Genomic DNA, 21,506 nt, shown 5'->3' with positions numbered 1-21,506 from the left:
ACAGGGTCAAAATACAATCAAACAAATACACTAAAATAATGCGAAGTTTCTAAACAAAGACAATCACTTTAGTTCCAGAAGGCATTTTACCCTATAAGAAGAAGCAAGAAAAACAAAAGAGGAAAAATTTCTTTGCTTTTCAAGGCACCCAAAATTATGAAGAAACCACCTAACGAATACAAGTGAATAATCCCAGTTTTACTCATTAAGAAACAAAATAGCAAAATTAAAATGTCCAAAAAGTTTTGTACAACTTTTATGATGTGATAAGATTCTACCGAGTACTTTTTGTAATTTTACTTTTCTAAATCAGAAGTCCTGTTTTTTCAATACCACTAACCACAAGCAATCTACGTACATGCCCCAGTGTAATGAAGCTAACTGTAATTTCCATAATGTGTGCAATTCAGTGAAGAGCCAAGTTTCCAATTGTGAACAGGACAATGTGACCTGTGCACACTGTTCAGTCAGTCAACATGCCTCAAGAAATCATTTCAAGCAATGGAAAACCCAGGTAGGAAAATCAACAATGTAGGAAGAGATTGCTACTTACCATAAAGAAGAAATGTCAACTCACAGACAAGCACAGTAAAAAAGACACTCACATATAGCTTTTGGCAACAGCCTTTGTCAGTAAAACACACACACACACACACACACACACACACACACACACACACACACACACACACACACACCTCTACCTTATACACACACGACTGCCAACTTCCGCATCTCTGGCCAGAATCTAACATGTGGGACGCAAGCAGCTATCTGGAGGGGTTGGGTAAGGGATGGTAGTGTACAGATGGGGAGAGATGAATGCTGTCTGGTGAAGAGTGCAAGGACTAGATTGCCAAGACGTGCAGCATCATGAGGTTGTGGAGCAGGGAGGTTCAGAAAAAAGGAGCAGAAATAGAGAAGAGTGGGGAAGGTGTGTGGATGCATTGGCAGAGGATTGCAAAAAAACAGGGTGGAAGAAGAGAATGGGGAGCAGACGATAGGACAGGGGGTGAAATTGTCAGGTGGAGAGTGTGGGCACAGTACGTTACCATAGGTTGTGGCCGGGATAATTACAGGAGCAGAGAATGGGCCATTTAGAAAAGCTGATGGTGAAGTAAAGGATCCAGATGGCTCAGGTAGTGAAGCAGCCATTGGAATCAAGTGTGTTACATTCAGCTGCATGTCGACAGCCGGTTGGTAGTCATACCAATGTAAAACACAAAGATTGCAGCAGAGCTGGTAAACAACACGGCTGTTTTCACAAGCGACCTGGCCCCTGACGGGGTAGGATAAACCAGTGACAGGACTGGAATAGAAAGCACCGCGTGGGTGGTTTGGGCAGGTTTTGCACCTCGATGTTCCACAGGGATATGATCCTTGTGGCATGAGCTTGAGATTGGGAGTGGTGTAGGGATGGACTGGGATGGTCTGGAGGTTGCGTGCACGATGTATCACCACTTTAGGAGGGGTGGGAAGTATATCAGGTATGATGTTCCTTATTTCAAGGCACGATGACACGTAATGAAAGTCCTGGCATTGAATGTGGTTCACTTGTTCCAGTCTGAGGTGGCACTAGATAATGAGAAAGACACTCCTTTGTGGCTGGTTCTCAAGGGTGGTGGGAGGATTGGGAGTGTGAGGGGAAATGGCACGAGATCTGTTTGCAGGATAGATCTGGGGCATAGTGCCAGTCTGTAAAGACCATGGTGAGGATCTCAGCATAGTGATCGAGGGAGTTTTTGTCACTACAGATACGCCATCCCCGGGTAGCCAGGATATTTGGGAAAGGGTTTTTGGTATGAAAGTGATGACAGCTGTCTAAATGCAGGCACTGTTAGTGGTTGGTTGGTTTACTGTGGACAGAAGTGCAGGTGGAGCCATGAGAGAGAAATTGGTCAACATCTAGGAGGATGGCACACTGGGTTGAGGAGGACCATGTGAAGTGGATGGGAGAGGTGTTGAGGTTGTGAAGGAACAAAGATAAGGTGTCTTGGCCCTAAGTCCAGATCAGGAAGGTATCGTAAATGAACCTGACTAGGGGTTTGATGTTCTTGGAAACTAGGAAGTTCTCCTCTAGATGGCCTATTGAAAGGTTGACTTAGGAGGGTACCTTGCAGGTGCCCATAGCTGTGCCACAGATTTGTTTGTATACCTTCCCTTCAAATGAGAAGTAGTTATGGGTTAAGATAAAGTTAGTAAGGTGTATGAGGAATGTGGTAGTGGGTTTGGAGACTGAAGGATGTTGGGAAAGGTGGTGGTCAATAGCAGTAAGACCAGGGACATGAGGGATTTGTGCATATAGGGAGGTGGCGTCAACAGAGACAGGTGGGGATCCAGGAGGCAAAGGGGGGTGGGGGATGGTGGAGAGTCTGAAGGGCGTGGTTGGTGCCTTTGATGTGGGAGGCTAGGTTATGAAAAATTGGTTGGAGGTGTTGGTCAATGAGAGCCGAAATTCTTCCAGTGGGGCCACGATAACCAGCCACAATGGCGAATCCAGGACTGTTGGGCTTGTGGACTTTGGAGAGCACGTAGGAGATGAGTGTGCAGGGTGCCGTAGTCCAGAGAAAGATTCAGGGAAGATGTCCTGGGAAGGGCCTAAGAGTTTAAGCAGGGATTGGAGTTTGTGTTGGACTTGTGGGATGGGATCAGTCTGGCAGAGTTTATAGGTGGAGGAGTCAGATATTTGACTGAGGCCTTCTGCCAGGTAGTCAATGTGATTCGTAACAACATTGGTGGAGCCTTTGCCTGCAACTAGGACAATTAGGTTAGGATTTGTTCTGAGGTTGTGTATAGCTGTTCTTTCTTCTGCTGAAAGATTGGTGTTCTGAGGAAAGGACCTGGGGAAGGATGGCGAGGGCTAAGTTGATGGTAAAAGATTGCTGGAAGGTGACCAGAAGGTGGTCAGGTGACGGGGGGGGGGGGGGGGGGGCGGCACAGTTGGATGGTGGTATAAACTGGAAGAGGCAGGGTTCAATGTTGGAATTAGTGTGGTTTTGGTTGGAGGGATTGGTGGCAAACTCGTGCTTCCATTGCAGGGACCGCGAGAAGAAAAATAGGTCTTTGACTTGTCAACTCTCTTTTGCCTGATCTCTGCAATAGAGGCACTTCTTTGCGCCAATCGCTCAAACCAAAACTACCCTAATTCCAACATTGAACCCTGCCTCTTCCAGTTTATACCACCATCCAACTGTGGCCATCCCTCCCTCTCACCAAACCACCCACTGGTCACCTTCCAGGAATTCCTTACCTTCAACTTAGCCTCACCATCCTTCCCCAGGTCCCTCCCTCAGAACACCAACCCTTCAATAGAAGAAAGAACAGCCATACACAACCTCAAAACAAATCCTGATCTAATCACACTACTTGCAGATACAGGTTCCACCAGTGTTATGAATAGCAGTGGCTACTGGCAGGAGGCCTCTGCTGATTATCTGACTACTCCGCCTGGAGACTCTTCCAGACTGATCCCATCCCACAAGTTCCACACAAACTTTAATCCCTGCTTAAAGCCCTAGGCCCTTCCCAGAACATCTCATCTGAATCCATTTCCCTCGCTTAAAGCCCTAGGCCCTTCCCAGAACATCTCATCTGAATCCATTTCCCTCGTCACCCCTACTACATCTCTCTCTCTCTCTCTCTCTCTCTCTCTCTCTCTCTCTCTCTCTCTCTCTCACACACACACACACACACACACACACACACACACACACACACACCTCTTCCACATTTTCCCGAAATCCACAAACCCAACAATACTGGATGCCCCATTGTGGTTGGTTATTGAGCCCCCACTGGAAGAATTTCAGCCCTCTTCAGCCCTCATTGACCAACCCCTCCAACCAATTGCCCATAATCTAGCGTCCCATGTCAAAGATACTAACCACTTCCCTCACTCACACTCTACCATACCCACCCTTTTTACCTCCTGGACCTCTACTCATCACTGTTGACATCACTTCCCTACACACAAACATCCCTAAAACCCATGGTCTTACTGCTTTTGAAAACTAGCTTTACTGACATCTCTCAGACTCCAAAACCACTACCTCACACACATTACTAACTTTATCCTAACCCAGAACTCTCATTTGAAGAGAAGGTACATAAAAAATCTGTGGCACAGCTATGGGCCCCTGCATGGCAACCTCTTACACCAACCTTTTTTTTGTTGAGCCATCTGGAAGAGACCCTCATAGCCTCCCAAAACACCAAACCCCTAATCTGGTTCATGTTCACTGAAGATATCTCCACGATTTGGACTCGGGGCCAAAACATCCTATCTTTGTTCCTTGACAACCTCAGCACACTCTCCCATCCACTTCACATTATCCTCCTCAACCCAGAGTGCCTAGATGTTCATCACCACCTCTCTGGTAGCTCCGTCTGCACCTCTGTCACATTAAATCAATCAACAGTACCTGCTTTTAGACAGCTGTCATCCCTTTCAAACCAAAAACATTTCTCCCATAACACCTGGCTACCTGGGGATAGTCCATCTGCAGTGACAAAAACTCCCTTGCTAGGTATTCTGAGGACCTCACCTAGGCCTTCACAGACAGGCACTATACCCCAGATCTAGTCCACAAACAGATCTGTGCCATTTCCCCCTCACACCCCCAATCCTCCCACTACTGCTAAGAAGCAGCCACAAAGAGTCTTTCTCACTGTCTAGTTCCTCCCCAGACTGGAACAAATTAACCACATTCTTCGCCAGGGCTTTCATTACGTGTCATAGTGCCCTGAAATAAGGGACATCCTACCCGACGTACTTCCCACCCCTCCTGAAGTGGTGATCTGTTGCCCACCAAACCAACCCACACTTCCTATTTCAGTCCTGTCACAGGTTTATCCTACCCCATCTTGGGCCAGGCCACCTCTGAAAGCAGCCATGTAATTTACCAGCTCTGTTGCAATCATTGCACAGCCTTTTACACTGGTATAACTACCGACCAGCTGTCCACCAGGATGAACGGCCACCACCAAAATGTGGCCAAGGGTAAAATAGGCTATCCTGTGGCACACTATACACCTAAACACAACAACATTTTATTTCAAAGGCTATTTCACTACCTGCACCACCTGGCTCCTTTCCTCCGCAATCAGCTTTCCTGAACTGTGGAGATAAGAGTTATCCTTATAACACATTCTCCACTCTTAATTATCCCAGCCAGAATCTATGATAACATACTGTTCCCACAACTTCCATCCAACAGTTTCACCCCCTCTGTCCTACCATCTGCTCCCCATTCTCATCTCCCACCCTGTTTCTTTGCAGCCCTCTGCCAACACATCCACTCACCTTCCCCACTTCTCTCCACTTTTTCTCCTTTTTCTGCACCTCCCTGCTCCACAACCTCATGACGCTGCACTTGTTCGCAGTCTAATCCCTGCACTCTCCACCAGACTGCATTCATCTCTGTCTGTACACTATTATCCCTTCCCTTTCCCCTTTCCCTTCCCTTCCCTTCCAGATTGCTGCTCACTGCCAATGCCAGCTGGTGACTACAAATTATTGTCCGTAAGTATCCCGAGGAGGAGGCAATGCAAATGTGCACTGCCCTTTTGGAGGCAACCAGGAGAACAGTGTTGACCAAGACTGTATGCAGCTGTTTGACAATTCAATGCAATTCCATGGGTTTATCATGGAAGCAGATTCGACAGTTTGGAACAACACCATGTACCAATGTCTGACACCTCTCACTAGTATCAAAGCCATCAGGATAAGCTCCACCAACCTATTGTCCAGCCCTACACAATACATTTTGGCAATGGCTTTTCCTTCCAATACAATAATGCACTAATGAGGGAAGTGCTTATCAACTTTATCAATGCTCCATTACCCTGAGCATCATTTTCCCATAAAATGTAATACAGAACATACTGCTCTATACTCTCTCAGTATTCAGTGCTCACTTCTCTGCACTGCTGTGTTTGGAGCCCGTTACAAACATGCATTTTTATTTCCATGAAGTCTGTAACAACTAACCAAGTAATTTGAAACACAGGCTGGAGTACATGTATGCTTATTCTCAACATTGTGTCTACCACACTAAGGTTTCTAGATTTCTGTACTTTATGTGCCACTGGTGTTCGAAATACTGGTGGAGAGCAGTTCAACACTGTCTTGCATTACCATTAGCACATTCACATTAAATATTTTAAGGATTTGGAACAACAACTATCCTGCAACAGTCACAGCTTACCTATTTGCAGAATTTTCTTTAAAAGTTCAAAATTTACGTTTCCTTGTACAGCAAAAGCTACTGAATTTAAATAAAATTTTGTTGGATACTGCAAAAAGTGTGAACAGAAACAAGACACTATTAGATATAGAAAATACTACTCCTTACTTCCACAACTTCCATCCCAGCTTGCACTCCTTTATCTGACTTCCCTGACAGCTCCAATTTTGCTTTCTGTTCTCTCTTTTTATTTAACATCTGCTGCGAGTGCTGCCAATTTTGATACACCTTGACCCTCTCATGGAACACTTCCTGAAAAATTATATAACTGTCATGCACATATTTTGGTATAATGTTAATGTAATAAGTTTCTGTAATGATGCTGATTAATTACATGCACATTAACAGAAAAATCTGCAAAAAACTGACATTTACAATGGGAAATCTGTCTTTGAACCAATCAGTGCATGATGAACACAGCACCTTGTAATACACGGTAATTTTTGTTTTTATGCAAACCAACTCCTGCCATAAAACATTGCTTCACTAGATCAAATAAATATCCATTAATTGTGTATCAAAGCCTAAAAGCTAGCATTAGATTAAAATGCTCACTGAAGGTTTACAGGGTGAGGAGCCTCTATGTTGCCAACAGCATTGGAAAAAATATTAAACAGGGAAAAATAAGAACATGCTGTATGTGCTTTTGGAGCCGGTGGTTCCTTCTTCTGGCAGAAAAGTTGAAGGGGAAGAAAGAGGGCTGTACGAAAAGGACTGGAGAGGTTAAGTTCTCATCCCATCTGGCAATTCTCCCCCTGACCCAGCATTCTTTGTGACTTTTCTGAACTGTATCCCTTTCCCTAAACCTTTCCAGTCCTTTTCCTTCACCCCTCTTCCTTCCCCTCCAGAAAAAGGGGCCGCTGTCACCGAAAGGTTGCCCCAGGAGTAAAGCAAAACCTTATGTCTGAAAATAAAAACCACTTTTACGTAGGAAACTAAGAACCAGTTTAATCACCTGTGAATCATCTAACATTAAAGGCAAGGAATCTAGTGTGTGTGTGTGTGTGTGTGTGTGTGTGTGTGTGTGTGTGTGTGTGTGTGTGGGGTTGGTTTTCCCACTGCTGCCACTTCGTGAGGAGATTTCTTATTTATCCATTTACAATCTACAGTATTGGTATGATCATGTCACCAGGTAATGAGATAACAGAACACAGAAGTTTCAAAATTCTTAAAATGCATGGAAACAGAATTTTTAATATTATATCATTGAAGAGAGTTCTGAGATGGATTTAAACAGGGTTTAGTCCACACCCTCTTCCAAAACAAGTAAGTAATTGGGGAAGCACAAGACACACTAAACAAAAGCAGCCACAAACATGGTTACAGAAGATTCAGGAATCAATTGACTGACATGTCCTTCGATCCTGTTTTGAACTCAGGTATTTAATAACAGAGAGAAAGAAGGAAAATAAACACACTAGGAAGTTAGATATAGGTAAGTTACCAAAGAAAGAGATTCTAGAAATTTTCAGGTACAGTGATAACCAGTATAAGTAAAAGTGTTAAATGTAATTCTGAAAAGCAGCTAATAAAATAATGAAAATTAAAAGTGAATAATCTGAATCACCAAATCTCCTGAACTGGGAGTGTATGGTGCAACCATTTCCACAGAGTGAACAATACTTATTGTATTGTATATTGTATTTTAAAAGCTATGGTTAAATCAATATTTCACTCAAATCTACACATTCAATAGTATTTAGTCTCCAGAAATATGAAGAATTAAAATTACTGTTTGTCCCATTTCCTGAAGTATTTATAAACTTTCATGTAGTACCTATACTTTACTTCAGCTAATTCTTTATTAAGGACCAAGTAAGGAGACACTGACTTTTCAAGAACTCTTCTGAAACTGGCAATTAAAACATTAAACATTTAAGTGAAAATGTCTGCCCCCCTAACAAAGACTTTATATTTCATGAAAGACATTCTTATACACATATACCATCAGCTGCTGTCAAAAACTTTATTAAGTGCCTACCAGTTTCAGTCTATATTTTCTGACACTGGCCAAACAATTCATAATATACACTTAAGATTTTGACAGCAGCTGTTGGTGTAACTATATGAACAGGTCTTTCAAGAAATCTATTTCAGCTGTGGAGCACTATTTTACGGGGTACTGTGCATAACAGCTTGAAAAATCTTACCATGGAACACCCATTTCATTAATAACACTACACAAAACCATATATTTAAAAAGCGAGATCTTTTTGGTAATGCAGTGACAATTATAGGAGATTTATTTCGAGTGTTAAGAGCATGCATACACAAGTTAGCCACTCATTACCTTTACCACTTGTCAGACTACAGCATATTTTTCTTCCATTAGGTAAGTGCCAACAAACATGAGACTGAGCAATTTACCTTTATTGCGCCAAACAATGCGACATAGTCCTTCAAAAGCTCACAAAATATAGAGAAGTCAGAATTAGCTTGTTCGTTGTAGAGGGCTTCCACCTGCAACACAGAGTGACAGTCTATGTAGTTCTAAGATATATGACCGATAACAAATGAAATTCAGAAACACAGTATTACCCAGCAAGAATTGAAATGAAATAGAACTTTCTGGGAGGAATAGCAATAGGAAAAAATTTGAAGAAACAAATCTTGTTTGAGTATAATGTGTAAATTCAATGTGGAAATCAATAATACCAGGGTAAATATCGAACACACAAAACATATTGAGCAAAGATACCATGAAAATAGGCTAAACTAAAGACCGAGATATTAATCGGAAAGATTGAGGAATTCAAAATTATGTAATCAAGTAACTAGAAAACTATTCTTAACACAAAATAATCTCAGTATTTTACAGAAAACAACTGTTAAAACAACACTTCAGTACACTCTGGACAGCCAATTACTGACAACTCATGATTTAGCCACCCTAACAAAGCATCAATTACATAAAATTAAGCATAACAGTCACCATAACAACATAAGATAAAATGAGGGCAGACAATAAATTTTTTCTGTCCCATTACGGTGTAAAATATAATCAATTAAAAACACCGAATACAGAAATTATTTGAAACAAGCACTACAACCAGTTTACACCAACTGGAGTAGGATTCCATACAACAGATTCATTAAAATTAGTACCACTATCTTTATGACAGGCAGAAATGTTATTACAGTCTTAACCTCACTAACAACATTTTGTAATAAAACCTAATTAAGACACTGCACTGACAAATTGTCCTGTATATAGTAAGGTGAGGTGTGAGGTGGCCTGCACAAGCATTGAAAGTTGCTTCTGGGGGCCTATTTTTCTGGTCCTTATAGCCAGTTTGGGCCAAAGAGATTTGATGCGGATCCGCATATCTCCACCTGGAATCATGAAAGAGAATGGGGGGTATGTATCTGCTCCTCTAGCCAGACAGACAGCCAGTTCATTCCCTGTGAGGCCTAAATGGCTTGGGGCCCACTGAAAGTCAACAGAGCAGGTGGAACAGTCAAGGGTACAGAGAAGGTCATGGACAGCAGTGACCAAATGGTGATTGGAGTAGCATGAGTCAATAGCCTCCAAGCTGCTCATTGAGTCGATATATACCTACTATTTTAGAACCATTAGTGTAAAAGGAAAACAGATACATTCCAACTGGCAATCCCACCCAATGGCAGATATCAGAGGAGAGACATTCCTCTTTCGCAAAGAGGACAGGCTGCATGGGATGGTCAGGGAATCGTCAAACAGCAATTGGGTAAGAAAGCATGGTAATCTCCACGTCTGTGAAGAGACTGCCAACACAGCTAGTGTGAAAGGCAGTGATTTTAGTCACACCCCATAATATGTAAATTTAATGTGGAAAGGGCAAATCAAAATCAATAATACCAGGGTAAATATCGAACACACAAAACATATTGAGCAAAGATGTGGAAGGAGCTACCGAGCCATAAATCTGACAACCATTATCTAGTCTGGACAAAAACAGAGTGAGGTGAAGATGAAGAGCAGCACCCCCAAGACTATGTGGGGCAGGAGGCACAAAGCATTAAGCTTCCGCATACAGGTAGTCTTCAGGTGGCGAATATGGGGCAGCGATGTCAGCTTTTTATTAAAAAATAAGGCTCAAGAAATGGGACTGTGCTACAACATCTAGGCATCAGTCACCTAAATGAAGTTCTGGATTAGGGTGTATTGTGGGTTGATGACAAAAATGCATAACCTGTGTTTTGGAGGGAGAAAACTGGAAGCATTGGGAGACAGCACATGAAGAGGCTCGTCAGATGGTGTCTGAGCTGCTTTAAAGCAGGTGCTACTGAGTGGGAGCTGCACCAGATAAAAAAATTGTGAACATGCAATGCTGGGGTAACCGGAGGCCCAACAGAGGTTACAACCCCACTGACGGCAATGGACAAGAGGGGGACACTTAACACAGAACCCTGTGGGATACCGTTCTTTTGAATCTGAGGAGTGGTGAGAAGTAACAGCTCAAACCCGGAAGAACCAGTGGGATAAAAACCTGAAGGGGGCTGTGAAAGCTAAATGTGACAGCACTAACCCGAGTTAAATGCCTTATGTAGGTCAAAGAAGAACACATAATGGCACCAGCAGTTAGTGAAAGGATTGCTGTTTCCAACCGGAGTCAATGGTCAGTTGGAGATCGTACTTACCGGAATCCACGATACGGTGACAAAATGCCCCGAGATTCGAGTACCCCCACTATAATCTGAAGTTAACCATCCCCTTGAGCAATTTACAAAGTATGTTGTTCAGGCTAATTGGGCGATAGCTGGCTAGAGCTGCCAGAATAAGAAGTTCTAACCGAGCAAGGGGGCGCAGTGGTTAGCACACTGGACTCTCATTCGGGAGGACGACGGTTCAATCCCCTCCGGCCATCCTGATTCAGGTTTTCCATGATTTCCCTAAATCGCTTCAGGAAAATGCTGGGATGGTTTCTTTGAAATAGCACGGCCGATTTCCTTCCCCATCCTGCCCTCACCCGAGCTTGCGCTCCGTCTCTAATGACCTCGTTGTCGACGGGACGTTAAACACTAATCTCCTCCTCCTCCTCTGTTTGGTTCTTTCCAGGCTTAAGGACGGGGATAACTATGCTGTCTCACCACTGCGAGGGGAATGCACTTGTGAACCAAATGTGGTTGAAGACCCTGAGTAGATTTTTTTTTTTTTGTGGTTTTAGGGCGCACAACTTCAAAGGTCATTAGCGCCCTGACTACTCTAAGAATGCACCGCGAGGCACAAGTTGACAACAACAACTAAAAGGGAAAACACGATAAAAGACAGACTGACAGGCATAGGATTAAAAAACAGCATCATCAAATGTCCTTAGAGAGGTTTGTCAAATTGATAAAACGAAGAACACGAGCAGCTGCTCGTGGGTCATCTGCTAAAATGGCATCGAAAGTACTTGGCAGGTTAAGATCTAGATGCAGTGTGTTAAAATCGGGACAGGACATTAAAATGTGTCGAACCATCAGCAAGTGCCCACATGGGCAGAACGGCGCCGGCGCAGCCGTCAGCAGATGGCGATGGCTGAACCAGCAGTGTCCAATTCTTAACCGGGCCAAAACTACCTCCTCCCGCCGAGAAGGGCGTGAGGAGGACGTCCAAGCCACGGGAAGAGGTTTTAAGGCCCGAAGCTTGTTGTCTGTAAGTGCAGCCCAATCGGCATGCCACAGCGATAGAATGCGCTGACAAATGACCCTGCTAAAATCGGACGAAGGGACACAACAAGAAGCTGTCCGAGGCTGGAGGACCGCAGCCTTGGCCGCGGCATCTGCAGCTTCGTTCCCAGGGATACCGACATGGCTAGGAACCCACATAAAGCTAACCGGAGAACCGACGTCCACCAGCTTCTGAAGAGAGCGTTGGATCCGGTGTACGAAAGGGTGAACCGGGTACGGATCACTGAGGCTCCGGATGGCGCTCAGGGAGTCGGAGCAGATGACATAAGCAGAATGTCGGTGGCGGCAGATGTAAAGAACAGCCTGGTAGAGGGCAAAGAGCTCAGCTGTGAAGACCGAACAATGGCCATGGAGCCGGTATTTGAAACTTTGTGCCCCGACAATAAAGGAACACCCGACCCCGTCATTGGTCTTAGAGCCATCTGTATAAATGAAAGTCATGTTGATGAACTTCGAACGAAGTTCCAAAAAACGGGAGTGGTAGACCGAACCGGGGGTAACCTCTTTTGGGAGCGAGCTGAGGTCAAGGTGAACGCAGACCTGAGCCTGGAGCCAAGGTGGCGTGTGGCTCTCGCCCACTCGAAAGGTTGCAGGGAGTGAAAAATTAAGGTGTTGAAGGAGGCGACGAAAGCGAACTCCAGGGGGTAGCAGGGCAGAGACATACAACCCATATTGACGGTCGAGAGAGTCGTCAAAAAAGGAACGATAAGACGGATGGTCGGGCATTGACAGTAGCCGACAGGCATACCGACAAAGCAGTATATCGCGCCGGTAGGTGAGTGGCAATTCGCCAGCGTCAGCATGAAGACTCTCTACGGGACTAGTATAAAATGCTCCGATCGCAAGTCGTAAACCCCGATGTTGTATGGAGTTGAGGCGGCGTAAGATGGATGGCCGTGCAGAGGAGTATACGAAGCTCCCATAATCCAGCTTGGAGCGGACGATCGACCGATATAGTCGAAGTAGGACGGTTCGATCCGCTCCCCACGACATACCACTGAGAACACGGAGGACATTTAAAGAACGGGTACAACGGGTGGCCAAATATGACACATGTGGAGACCAGCTAAGGTTCCTGTCAAATGTAAGGCCTAAAAATTTGGTTGTCTCCACGATTGGGAGAGCAACGGGACCGAGTCGTAAGGACGGTGGGAGAAACTCTTTGTAGCGCCAGAAGTTAATACAGACCGTCTTCTCGGCAGAAAAACGGAAGCCATTGGCGACACTCCAGGAGTAAAGACGGTCAAGAGAACGCTGAAGACAGCGCTCCAGGACACGTGTACACTGCGCGCTGCAATAGATGGTAAAATCGTCCACGAAAAGGGAGCCTGATACATCAGCTGGGAGGCAATCCATTATTGGATTGATCGCGATGGCGAAGAGAGCGACGCTCAAAACTGAGCCCTGTGGCACCCCATTCTCCTGGCGAAAGGTGTCGGACAGGACAGAACCCACACGTACCCTGAACTGTCGATCCATTAAAAAGGAACGAATAAAAAGAGGGAGGCGACCGCGAAGGCCCCATGTATGCATGGTGCGGAGAATGCCCGCCCTCCAACAGGTGTCTTAAGCCTTCTCCAAATCAAAGAACACAGCCGCGGTCGGGCGCTTCCGCAAGAAGTTATTCATAATGAAGGTCGACAAGGTAACCAGATCGTCAACAGCAGAGCGGCGCCTACGAAATCCACATTGTACATTGGTAAGTAGCCGTCGAGACTCGAGCAGCCAAACCAATCGAGAGTTAACCATTCGCTCCATCACTTTACAGGCACAGCTGGTAAGCTAGATAGGTCGATAACTGGAAGGCAAGTGCTTGTTCTTCCCCGGCTTAGGAATCGGGACAACAATAGACTCGCGCCAGCATGCGGGAACATGTCCCTCAATCCAGATGCGATTGTATGTACGAAGAAGAAAACCTTTACCCGCAGGAGAAAGGTTCTTCAGCATATGAATATGAATAGAATCAGGCCCTGGAGCGGAGGACCGTGATCGGCCAAGTGCGTTTTCGAGTTCCCGCATGGTGAATGGGGCATTATAACTTTCACAATTCGAGGAGCGGAAGTTAGGTGGCCTAGCCTCCTCTGCCTGTTTGCGGGGGAGGAAGGCAGGGTGGTAATGAGCGGAGCTCGAAACCTCTGCGAAAAAGCGGCCGAAGGCATTGGAGACAGCCTCAGGGGCCACAAGGACGTCATTCGCGACCTTCAAGCCAGAAACTGGTGAGTGGACCTTAGTGCCAGATAGCCGGCACAGGCTACCCCAGACAACAGAAGGAGTAAAACTGTTGAAGGTGCTTGTGAAAGCAGCCCAGCTGGCTTTCTTGCTTTCTTTAATAATACGACGACACTGAGCACGTAATCGTTTATAATTGATACAATTCGCCACTGTAGGGTGGCGTTTAAATGTGCGTAAAGCACGTCGACGAGCACGTAAAGCGTCTCTACATGCTGCGGTCCACCAGGGGACCAGTACGCGACGTGGAGAAGAAGTAGGGTGAGGGATGGAATATTCAGCAGCAGCGAGAATGACTTCCGTGAGGTGTGCGACCTGACGATCGCAGCTTGTGAAGGTTTGATCCTGAAAGGCCACCCTGGAAGAGAAGGGCCCCCAGTCTGCCTTGGAGATGGTCCAACTAGAGGAGCACGGAGAGGGGGTATGCTGCAGGAGATGGATAACACACGGGAAGTGGTCGCTCGAATATGTATCAGAAAGTGCATACCACTCAAACCGGCGTGCAAGTTGGGGAGTACATATAGAGAGGTCTAAATGGGAATAGGTGTGAGTTGTGTCCGAAAGAAAAGTAGGGGCGCCAGTATTGAGGCAGACAAGATTGAGCTGGTTGAAAAGGTCTGCTAACAAGGAGTCCCTCGGGCAGGATGCTGGAGAGCCCCAAAGGGGATGGTGGGCATTGATTTCTCCAGTTAACAAAAATGGTGCAGGTAGCTGAGCAATAAGTTGCATCCTGTCTGCCCTGGTAACAGCAGATGACGATGGAGTGTAAACGGTACAAAAGGAAAACGTAAAAGTGGGGAGAGTAATGCGGATGGCAACTGCCTGCAGGCCGGTGTGCAACGTGATGGGATCGTAGTAAATATCATCCCGGACCAGCAACATAACCCCTCCATGAGCTGGGATACCTACCACAGGGGGTAGGTCAAAACGCACAGAGGTGTAGTGTGCCAAAGCAATTTGATCGCATGGGCGTAGCTTCGTTTCCTGAAGGGCGACGACGAGCGGACGGTGCAAGCGGAGCAGCAACTTCAAGTCCTCTCGGTTGGAGCGAATGCTGCGAATATTCCAGTGAATAAGTGCCATCGTAAGAAAAGGAAGATGAAAGAAGGGGTCACCTCGAAGGCCGCTGAGGGCCTGGCTTCGAGCGAGCACTGCCGCCGCTATCAGTAGGCGGACAGTCATCGTCCATTGGGTCTATAGGTTCATCGGCCATCTCGGGAGGATGGCCGGGAGGGGGAGCTTCCTCCGCCGGTGAACGGCCAGATCTACGGCTACCAGCGGCGCGGCCAGGCAAAACGGATGACGGCCTGGGGCGGCAACCGCTGGGTGGCGCAGGAGAAGAAATGCGCCGTGGCAGAGAAGGAGAACTGTGCTTCCTATGAGCTTTTTTGGAAGGACGTTTGGTGGAAGTACCAGTCGAAGGCTGGGAGGTCGAGGTACGTAGGAAGTCTGCACGGGATGGTTCCTTCTTGAAGGCCCGTGCATCTGACTTCGGGGTCTTCGTCTTAGCAGAAGCTGATGAAGGGGCTGGTGTCTGTGGGGTGATGGGAGGAAGAGGAGACGTCGACCGCGCGGTCTTAGCACTGGCCGAACGGACGACCGTGGTGCTGAAGGTCAGATCGCATGTCTGGGTTGCTACCTCCCTGGTAGTCCGAGGAGAGGCGAGGACAGTACTGTATTTCCCCGCTGGGAGCAGCGCGGGCTTCCTACTAGCCAATAGCTTGCGAGCAGCCGAGGTGGACACTTTCTCTTTGACCCGAATTTCTTGGATACAGCGTTCTTCCTTATAGACAGGACAGTCGCGGGAGGATGCGGCATGGTCACCCTGACAGTTCACACAACGAGGAGACGGAGGTGGACAGTCACCCTCATGGGCATCCCTGCCACAAGTGACACATTTAGCCGCATTGAGACAAGACTGTCGAGTGTGATTGAAACGCTGACACTGGTAGCAGTGCGTAGGTGTCGGGACATAGGGGCGAACAGAAATAACCTCGTAGCCCGCCTTGATGCGCGATGGCAGCTTAACACTATCGAAGGTCAAGAAAAGTGTCCGGGTCGGTACAAGGTCATTGTTGACCTTTTTCATGACCCTATGGACAGCCGTCACGCCCTGCTCAGCGAGGAAAGATTTAATCTCCTCGTCAGTCAATCCGTCGAGGGAGCTAGTATAGACTACACCACGAGACGAATTCAAAGTTCGGTGGGCCTCCACCCGGACAGGGAACATGTACAGGAGTGTGGCCCGAAGCAGTTTTTGTGCCTGAAAGGCACTCTCAGTTTCTAGTAATAAGGTACCGTTACGCAACCTGGTACAAGATTTGACAGATCCGGCTATGGCATCTACGCCCTTCTGGATAACGAAAGGGTTGACAGAGGAAAAATCCTTTCCGTCCTCAGATCGAGAAACGACGAGGAACTGTGGGGCAGGCGGTAGTACTTTTGTCACTGGTGGCTGGTCACGTTTCCGTTTTTGGGCAGAAGTCGAGAGAGATGGAGTAGAATCCATTGCGGAGGAATCCCCCATGATTGCCAGCGTCTCCGATGGCGCGCTCCTTCCTTGTGGGGACCCTCTCAGAGGGCACTCCCGCCTTAGGTGAATGTTTACACCTCAGGTCACACCTCCCGAGAAACAGACGGAGGGACCAATCGGCATGGTCAGAAGGTATCAGCTCAGGCAATCACCCCTCCCCGGGCCTGGCCTTTACCAGGGGGTACGCGCGTGTCTTACATGTCTACCCAGGGCGGGGAATTACGCGTTACCCCGTCACCGGCTACGCGTGCGAACGCGTGGGTCGGCCTTCAGGCACGCACAGGGAGGAAGGAAGAAGAGGAAAAAGAAGAGAGAGCTGGAGAAAGAGGACAGACTGTCTCAAACGCCGAGGCGGAGACCAGAGAAGGCAAGGAGAAGAAGGCAATGAGAAGGCAAGGAGAAGAAGGCAATGAGAAGGCAAGGAGAAGAAGGCAATGAGAAGGCAAGGAGAAGTCAAGGGAAAGAGTAAGGAAGACAGTGAGGTGGAGAAGAGCAAAGAAAGGAACCAACAAAAGGAAGGAAGAAACGAGAAGTGAAAAACCACAATTATAGGTCGTGGAACCGTCCTCCTCCGGACGCAGGCGCTAACTACCCCCGTGAGGGGGATGGACTCCTTTTAGTCGCCTCTTACGACAGGCAGGAATACCTCGGGCCTATTCTAATCCCCGGACCCACAGGGGGGGAGTAGATGTTGCCTCTGGATTAGGAATCCGGGCCTCGGGTCATGTCATGTGAAAAGATAGGATCCTGCAAGAATTCCCATTCAGTGAAGGATTCAGCTTGATGAGGGCTGAAACAGAGGGAGGCTCAACTTGACGTTTCTGCCGGAGAAAGGTAGCAGGATAGGAAGAGTTTGCTGATGCTGTCACAAAGTGTGTCACAAAGTGTCCTGCAAGGACTGATGGAGCACTAAAGAGAGCACCCTGTAGGATAAGACCCTGGACAATTGACTGCCGCTGGTGGCCCAGAAGGCTATGGAGCTTGTACCAAACGTGCACTGAAGAGGCATACATCCTCAGGGAGGAAAATGTCACTCTCAGCATTCCTTTTTACTCTGCTTCATAAGGTAGTGAGCCATAGCATGGAAATGCTTAGAACTGATAAGGTTGGTCTGGGAAGGGTGTCCTTTAATCGCTGCAGTGCCTGTCAGCAGTCCTGGATAGTTACTGTTACATCCTTGGTCCACCATGGGACCGGTCGACGAGGGGGACCTTTGGATAGGGGGAGAGCAGTGCCAGCAGCTTGAACGGTGGCAGAGACGTCTTGCATAAGCACATCAATGCAGTCAGAGAGACAGGTGTTTAAGCGCGCAGCAGATGCATATAAAGGCCAACTGGCTCTGTGGAATGCACAATGTAGGGGCGTGTCTGCCTGGCAACAGCAGGGGAATGATAGAATCATTGGGAAGTGGTCACTGTCATCACGATCTTCCTGAGGTAGCAAGGGAGATCATGAGAGGAATAGCAGAAAATGTGCCATTAGTGGCACTGAAATGGGTATGGAAACTGTCTTTGAGGAGACAAATCTAAGTCTGCAGTTAGTTGGTCAATTAGAAGACCATTACTTGTTGATGTGGCACTCTCCCACAGTGGGTGGCATGCACTGAAGTCCCCAAGGATGAGCTAAGGGGGTGGTAGTTGCTGAATTAAGATAGGCAGGTCAACATAAGGAGGTGGTCTACCTGGAGGGAGATAGACACTGCATATGGTGATTCCTGGGGTCATTCGCACTCTTACTGCTACTGCCTCTAGATTGGTACAAAGGGAAATCCAGTCACCGCAAACCGAAGTACAGGCCCCTCCAGACGCTATCCCAGGGCAGGCCCAGTCCTGACAGACTACCTGATAAACACATAAGATTAGAGACTGGTCATCATGAAAGTGAGTTTCTTTAAGAGCAACACACAATGCACAGTAAGCGGAAACAAGTTGTCGTATATCTAGAAGGTGATGGTAACATCTGTTTAAACCCCACTGGATTATCGTGTGGGGAGACTCCAGGTTAGATATAAAGAAGCAAAGGGAAGGTCATGTCACAGGGTCAGTGGTCATCACCAATGAGGATGCGGTGACATTCATAAATAAGATGTCAGACTCAGGTTGCAAAAGGGGAGAATAGCAAAATGGTTCAAATGGCTCTGAGCGCTATGGGACTTAACATCTGTGGTCATCAGTCGGGAGAATAGCACCTCTGGGGGCACCGGCGTGGCTTGTCCTGAGATGACCTCCTTCCGCAAGATCTGGAACCAAAAGATCAGGTGATGCAGGTGGCAGAATGCAGGGACTTTCCGTGTGCAGTGGGTGGGGCCACAGTCACCACACAGAGGGTCCATCGTACAGTGGGAAGACATGCCCAAAACACAAGCTCCAAAAGCACCTGATGGGTGGTGGGACGTAAGGCTTCACATGGCATTGGTAACACAACCTTGACCATCTCCTTGAAATCCGGAATAAAGGCACCTGTATCGGTACGGTTTTATTTCCTAACCTTCTGCACACAAACAAAATTAATGCCGCATCACTCCAGATTAGCCTGGATTTCTTCTTCAGTTTGCAGGAGGAGGTCCCTGGGAAAAATCACTCCCTGGACCATATTAAGAGACTAGTGAGAGGTAACAGACACCGAGATGTCACCAAGGCAGTCGAAACAAGCATGAAGGGCTGCAGAAAAAGTTTTTATCAACAAGGAGCCCAACTGCATTTTACTGAGAGACTCCACTTCGCCAAACTTTCTGCAATATTCTCCACAAAAAACAAAGGCTTTGTGGTGGCAATTGTGTCCCTGTCCATCCTAGTACAGACCAGGTAGAGGGGTAATTGCTTCATCCCAAGAAAACGAGCCTGGCCCTCTTCCCAGGGTGTAGCCGGGGGAGGCAAGGCTGCAGGGTCATACGAAACAGCACTCAATAATCCACCATCACTCAAGACGGACATTTGAAACTGGCAAATTTTTTTGCAGCTTGATACCCTTCATGCACCAAACATCCGCCCTGATACCATCCACTCCAATCGGGCTCTCCCCATGGGTGCCACCTAACTACAGCAACAGCTGCTTGGCACAGCAGCTGTTGCTGGGAGTTCTGATGCACCAGGATGACTAGGAACCACTCCTTGGCTTACATGGTTATCAGTAGTATGATCCCTCAGGGTGTCTACGTGGACAAGGAAAAAAATCCCGGATTTCCCAGTTAAAAACACACTTTCTCCCGGATGACAGTATATTTTCCCCTATCACTCCTTTGAATAGTTATGGTTTTGTACGCGGGCGTACAATTTCCCGGCACTTTAGAAAACGAAACTCAGAGAAAAAGACACGTTTTGGAAATATCTCTGATGTGCAGCAACATGTATGCTGCGTATTTTCGTATTACGAAAACATACATTAGAAAATCCACCAAACACCGCATGTTACTTTCCGAACGATTGAAACCGAGATTTCGATGCGCTTTTGTAAGCCGTTCGTAACTCACGTCACGTGATCTCGCCAGCCGATGACGGAGGATATTCAGAGCATAGGACACGTGATGTAGTCAGCCAATAGCAACATCAGTGTTAAGTAGCACGCCAAACAGGGAAAGTTAATAGTTTAAATTAATATACATAGTGTTGTTACAAGAAAAGCAAAGCTTTCACATAAAATATTGGTCTCAAGCTGCAAGAGAAGCTAAGCTTTCGCATATACTGTTGATCTTTTTTGCGCGTGTTACACTTTAAGAGATATCATACAAATGTGCCTGCAAAATTTTCATAATGACATAAATGTCTGATCTTCAGGGTTCGAGGGTTCGAAATGCTTCTAAATGGCTCGTCATCAGACACCTGACTTTTAAATGAGAGTCAAACGCTTTGTGATTTAATAAATTCACAGTCCATTCTTGTACGTAGTTCAACTTATGTAAAAGGATATTTACTTTGAAAGTAACGCTTTTCAAACCACCAATCTTAATATTTTCCCGCGACCTGTTACAAATAGGTTCATTTCAGCGGTTGCCAGAGAGCTCAGGTAACAGGCGACACCGCACTTGGGTAGATATCATGATGTAGGAAGCCCGTATGTACGTACGTGTAAAAGATCATCAATGAAAGATGATACTGCAAGAGCATCGGAATTTCGTGAACCATATCAAAATGTGCACATTTAAAGTGCATACTTAAAGGCACACTCGTATGTCCAGATTCCCAATCAAGTATCGTAGACCCCGACCTGATATTAAGCTTTTAAGTGTGGTTTTCAGGATGTAAATTTTCTTGGAGCACCAGTACTGTATTATACCATGTTTGGTTCTTTATTATGGCATAATGCCATACGTGCTATAAAATGAAAACGTGCACTTGAAATGCAGCGAACAGTTGAAACTACCCAGTACTGTGGAATTAAACATTTCGTTTCAGATACATTGACTGCCTCTGAGGAAAAGATTAGCAAAAGTCAAATTTCTTTAGCAAACAAACAAAAATAACTTCATTGTTCCGCAAGGCGATTAATGCTTGACTGTCAGAAAGGTGTAAATAAAATAAAATCTGAAACTAATGACATATTTCAGCCTTTAGTAATTATGTGAATGTGTTTTAATTCACTTGATAGCTCCCGGCCACGGATACCCATTTTGTTTTCATTTGACGTGAGAGTAAACGAAGGGGAAACAGCAAAATCACTGAACGTGAACACAGGTCACGTGGAGACTACCCACTATAGCTCAGATTGCTCTGCGCATCAAATGGTTCAAATGGCTCTGAGCACTATGGGACTTAACATCTATGGTCATCAGTCCCCTAGAACTTAGTACTACTTAAACCTAACTAACCTAGGGACATCACACAACACCCAGTCATCACGACTCTGCGCAT

At 46.4% G+C, this 21,506-nt stretch overlaps 1 protein-coding gene across 1 annotated transcript in view; it reads right to left on the bottom strand.

Moving 5' to 3' along the window:
- The window catches only part of LOC126191231 (sorting nexin-2), a 54,084-nt gene that overhangs the window by 14,067 nt on the left and 18,511 nt on the right, over nt 1–21,506 (bottom strand). The window contains exons 8-9 of the mRNA XM_049932036.1: nt 8,613–8,705; nt 6,354–6,497 (exon numbers count right to left, since the gene is read on the bottom strand). Of these exons, the coding sequence (XP_049787993.1) occupies nt 6,354–6,497; nt 8,613–8,705 (237 nt within the window). The remainder of the gene's footprint in view (nt 1–6,353; nt 6,498–8,612; nt 8,706–21,506) is intronic.

Source organism: Schistocerca cancellata, chromosome 6 (genome assembly GCF_023864275.1).
Source record: "Schistocerca cancellata isolate TAMUIC-IGC-003103 chromosome 6, iqSchCanc2.1, whole genome shotgun sequence".
In the NCBI taxonomy this organism is placed as follows: Eukaryota; Metazoa; Arthropoda; class Insecta; order Orthoptera; family Acrididae; genus Schistocerca; species Schistocerca cancellata.
This window is presented reverse-complemented; position numbering and strand designations above follow the sequence as displayed.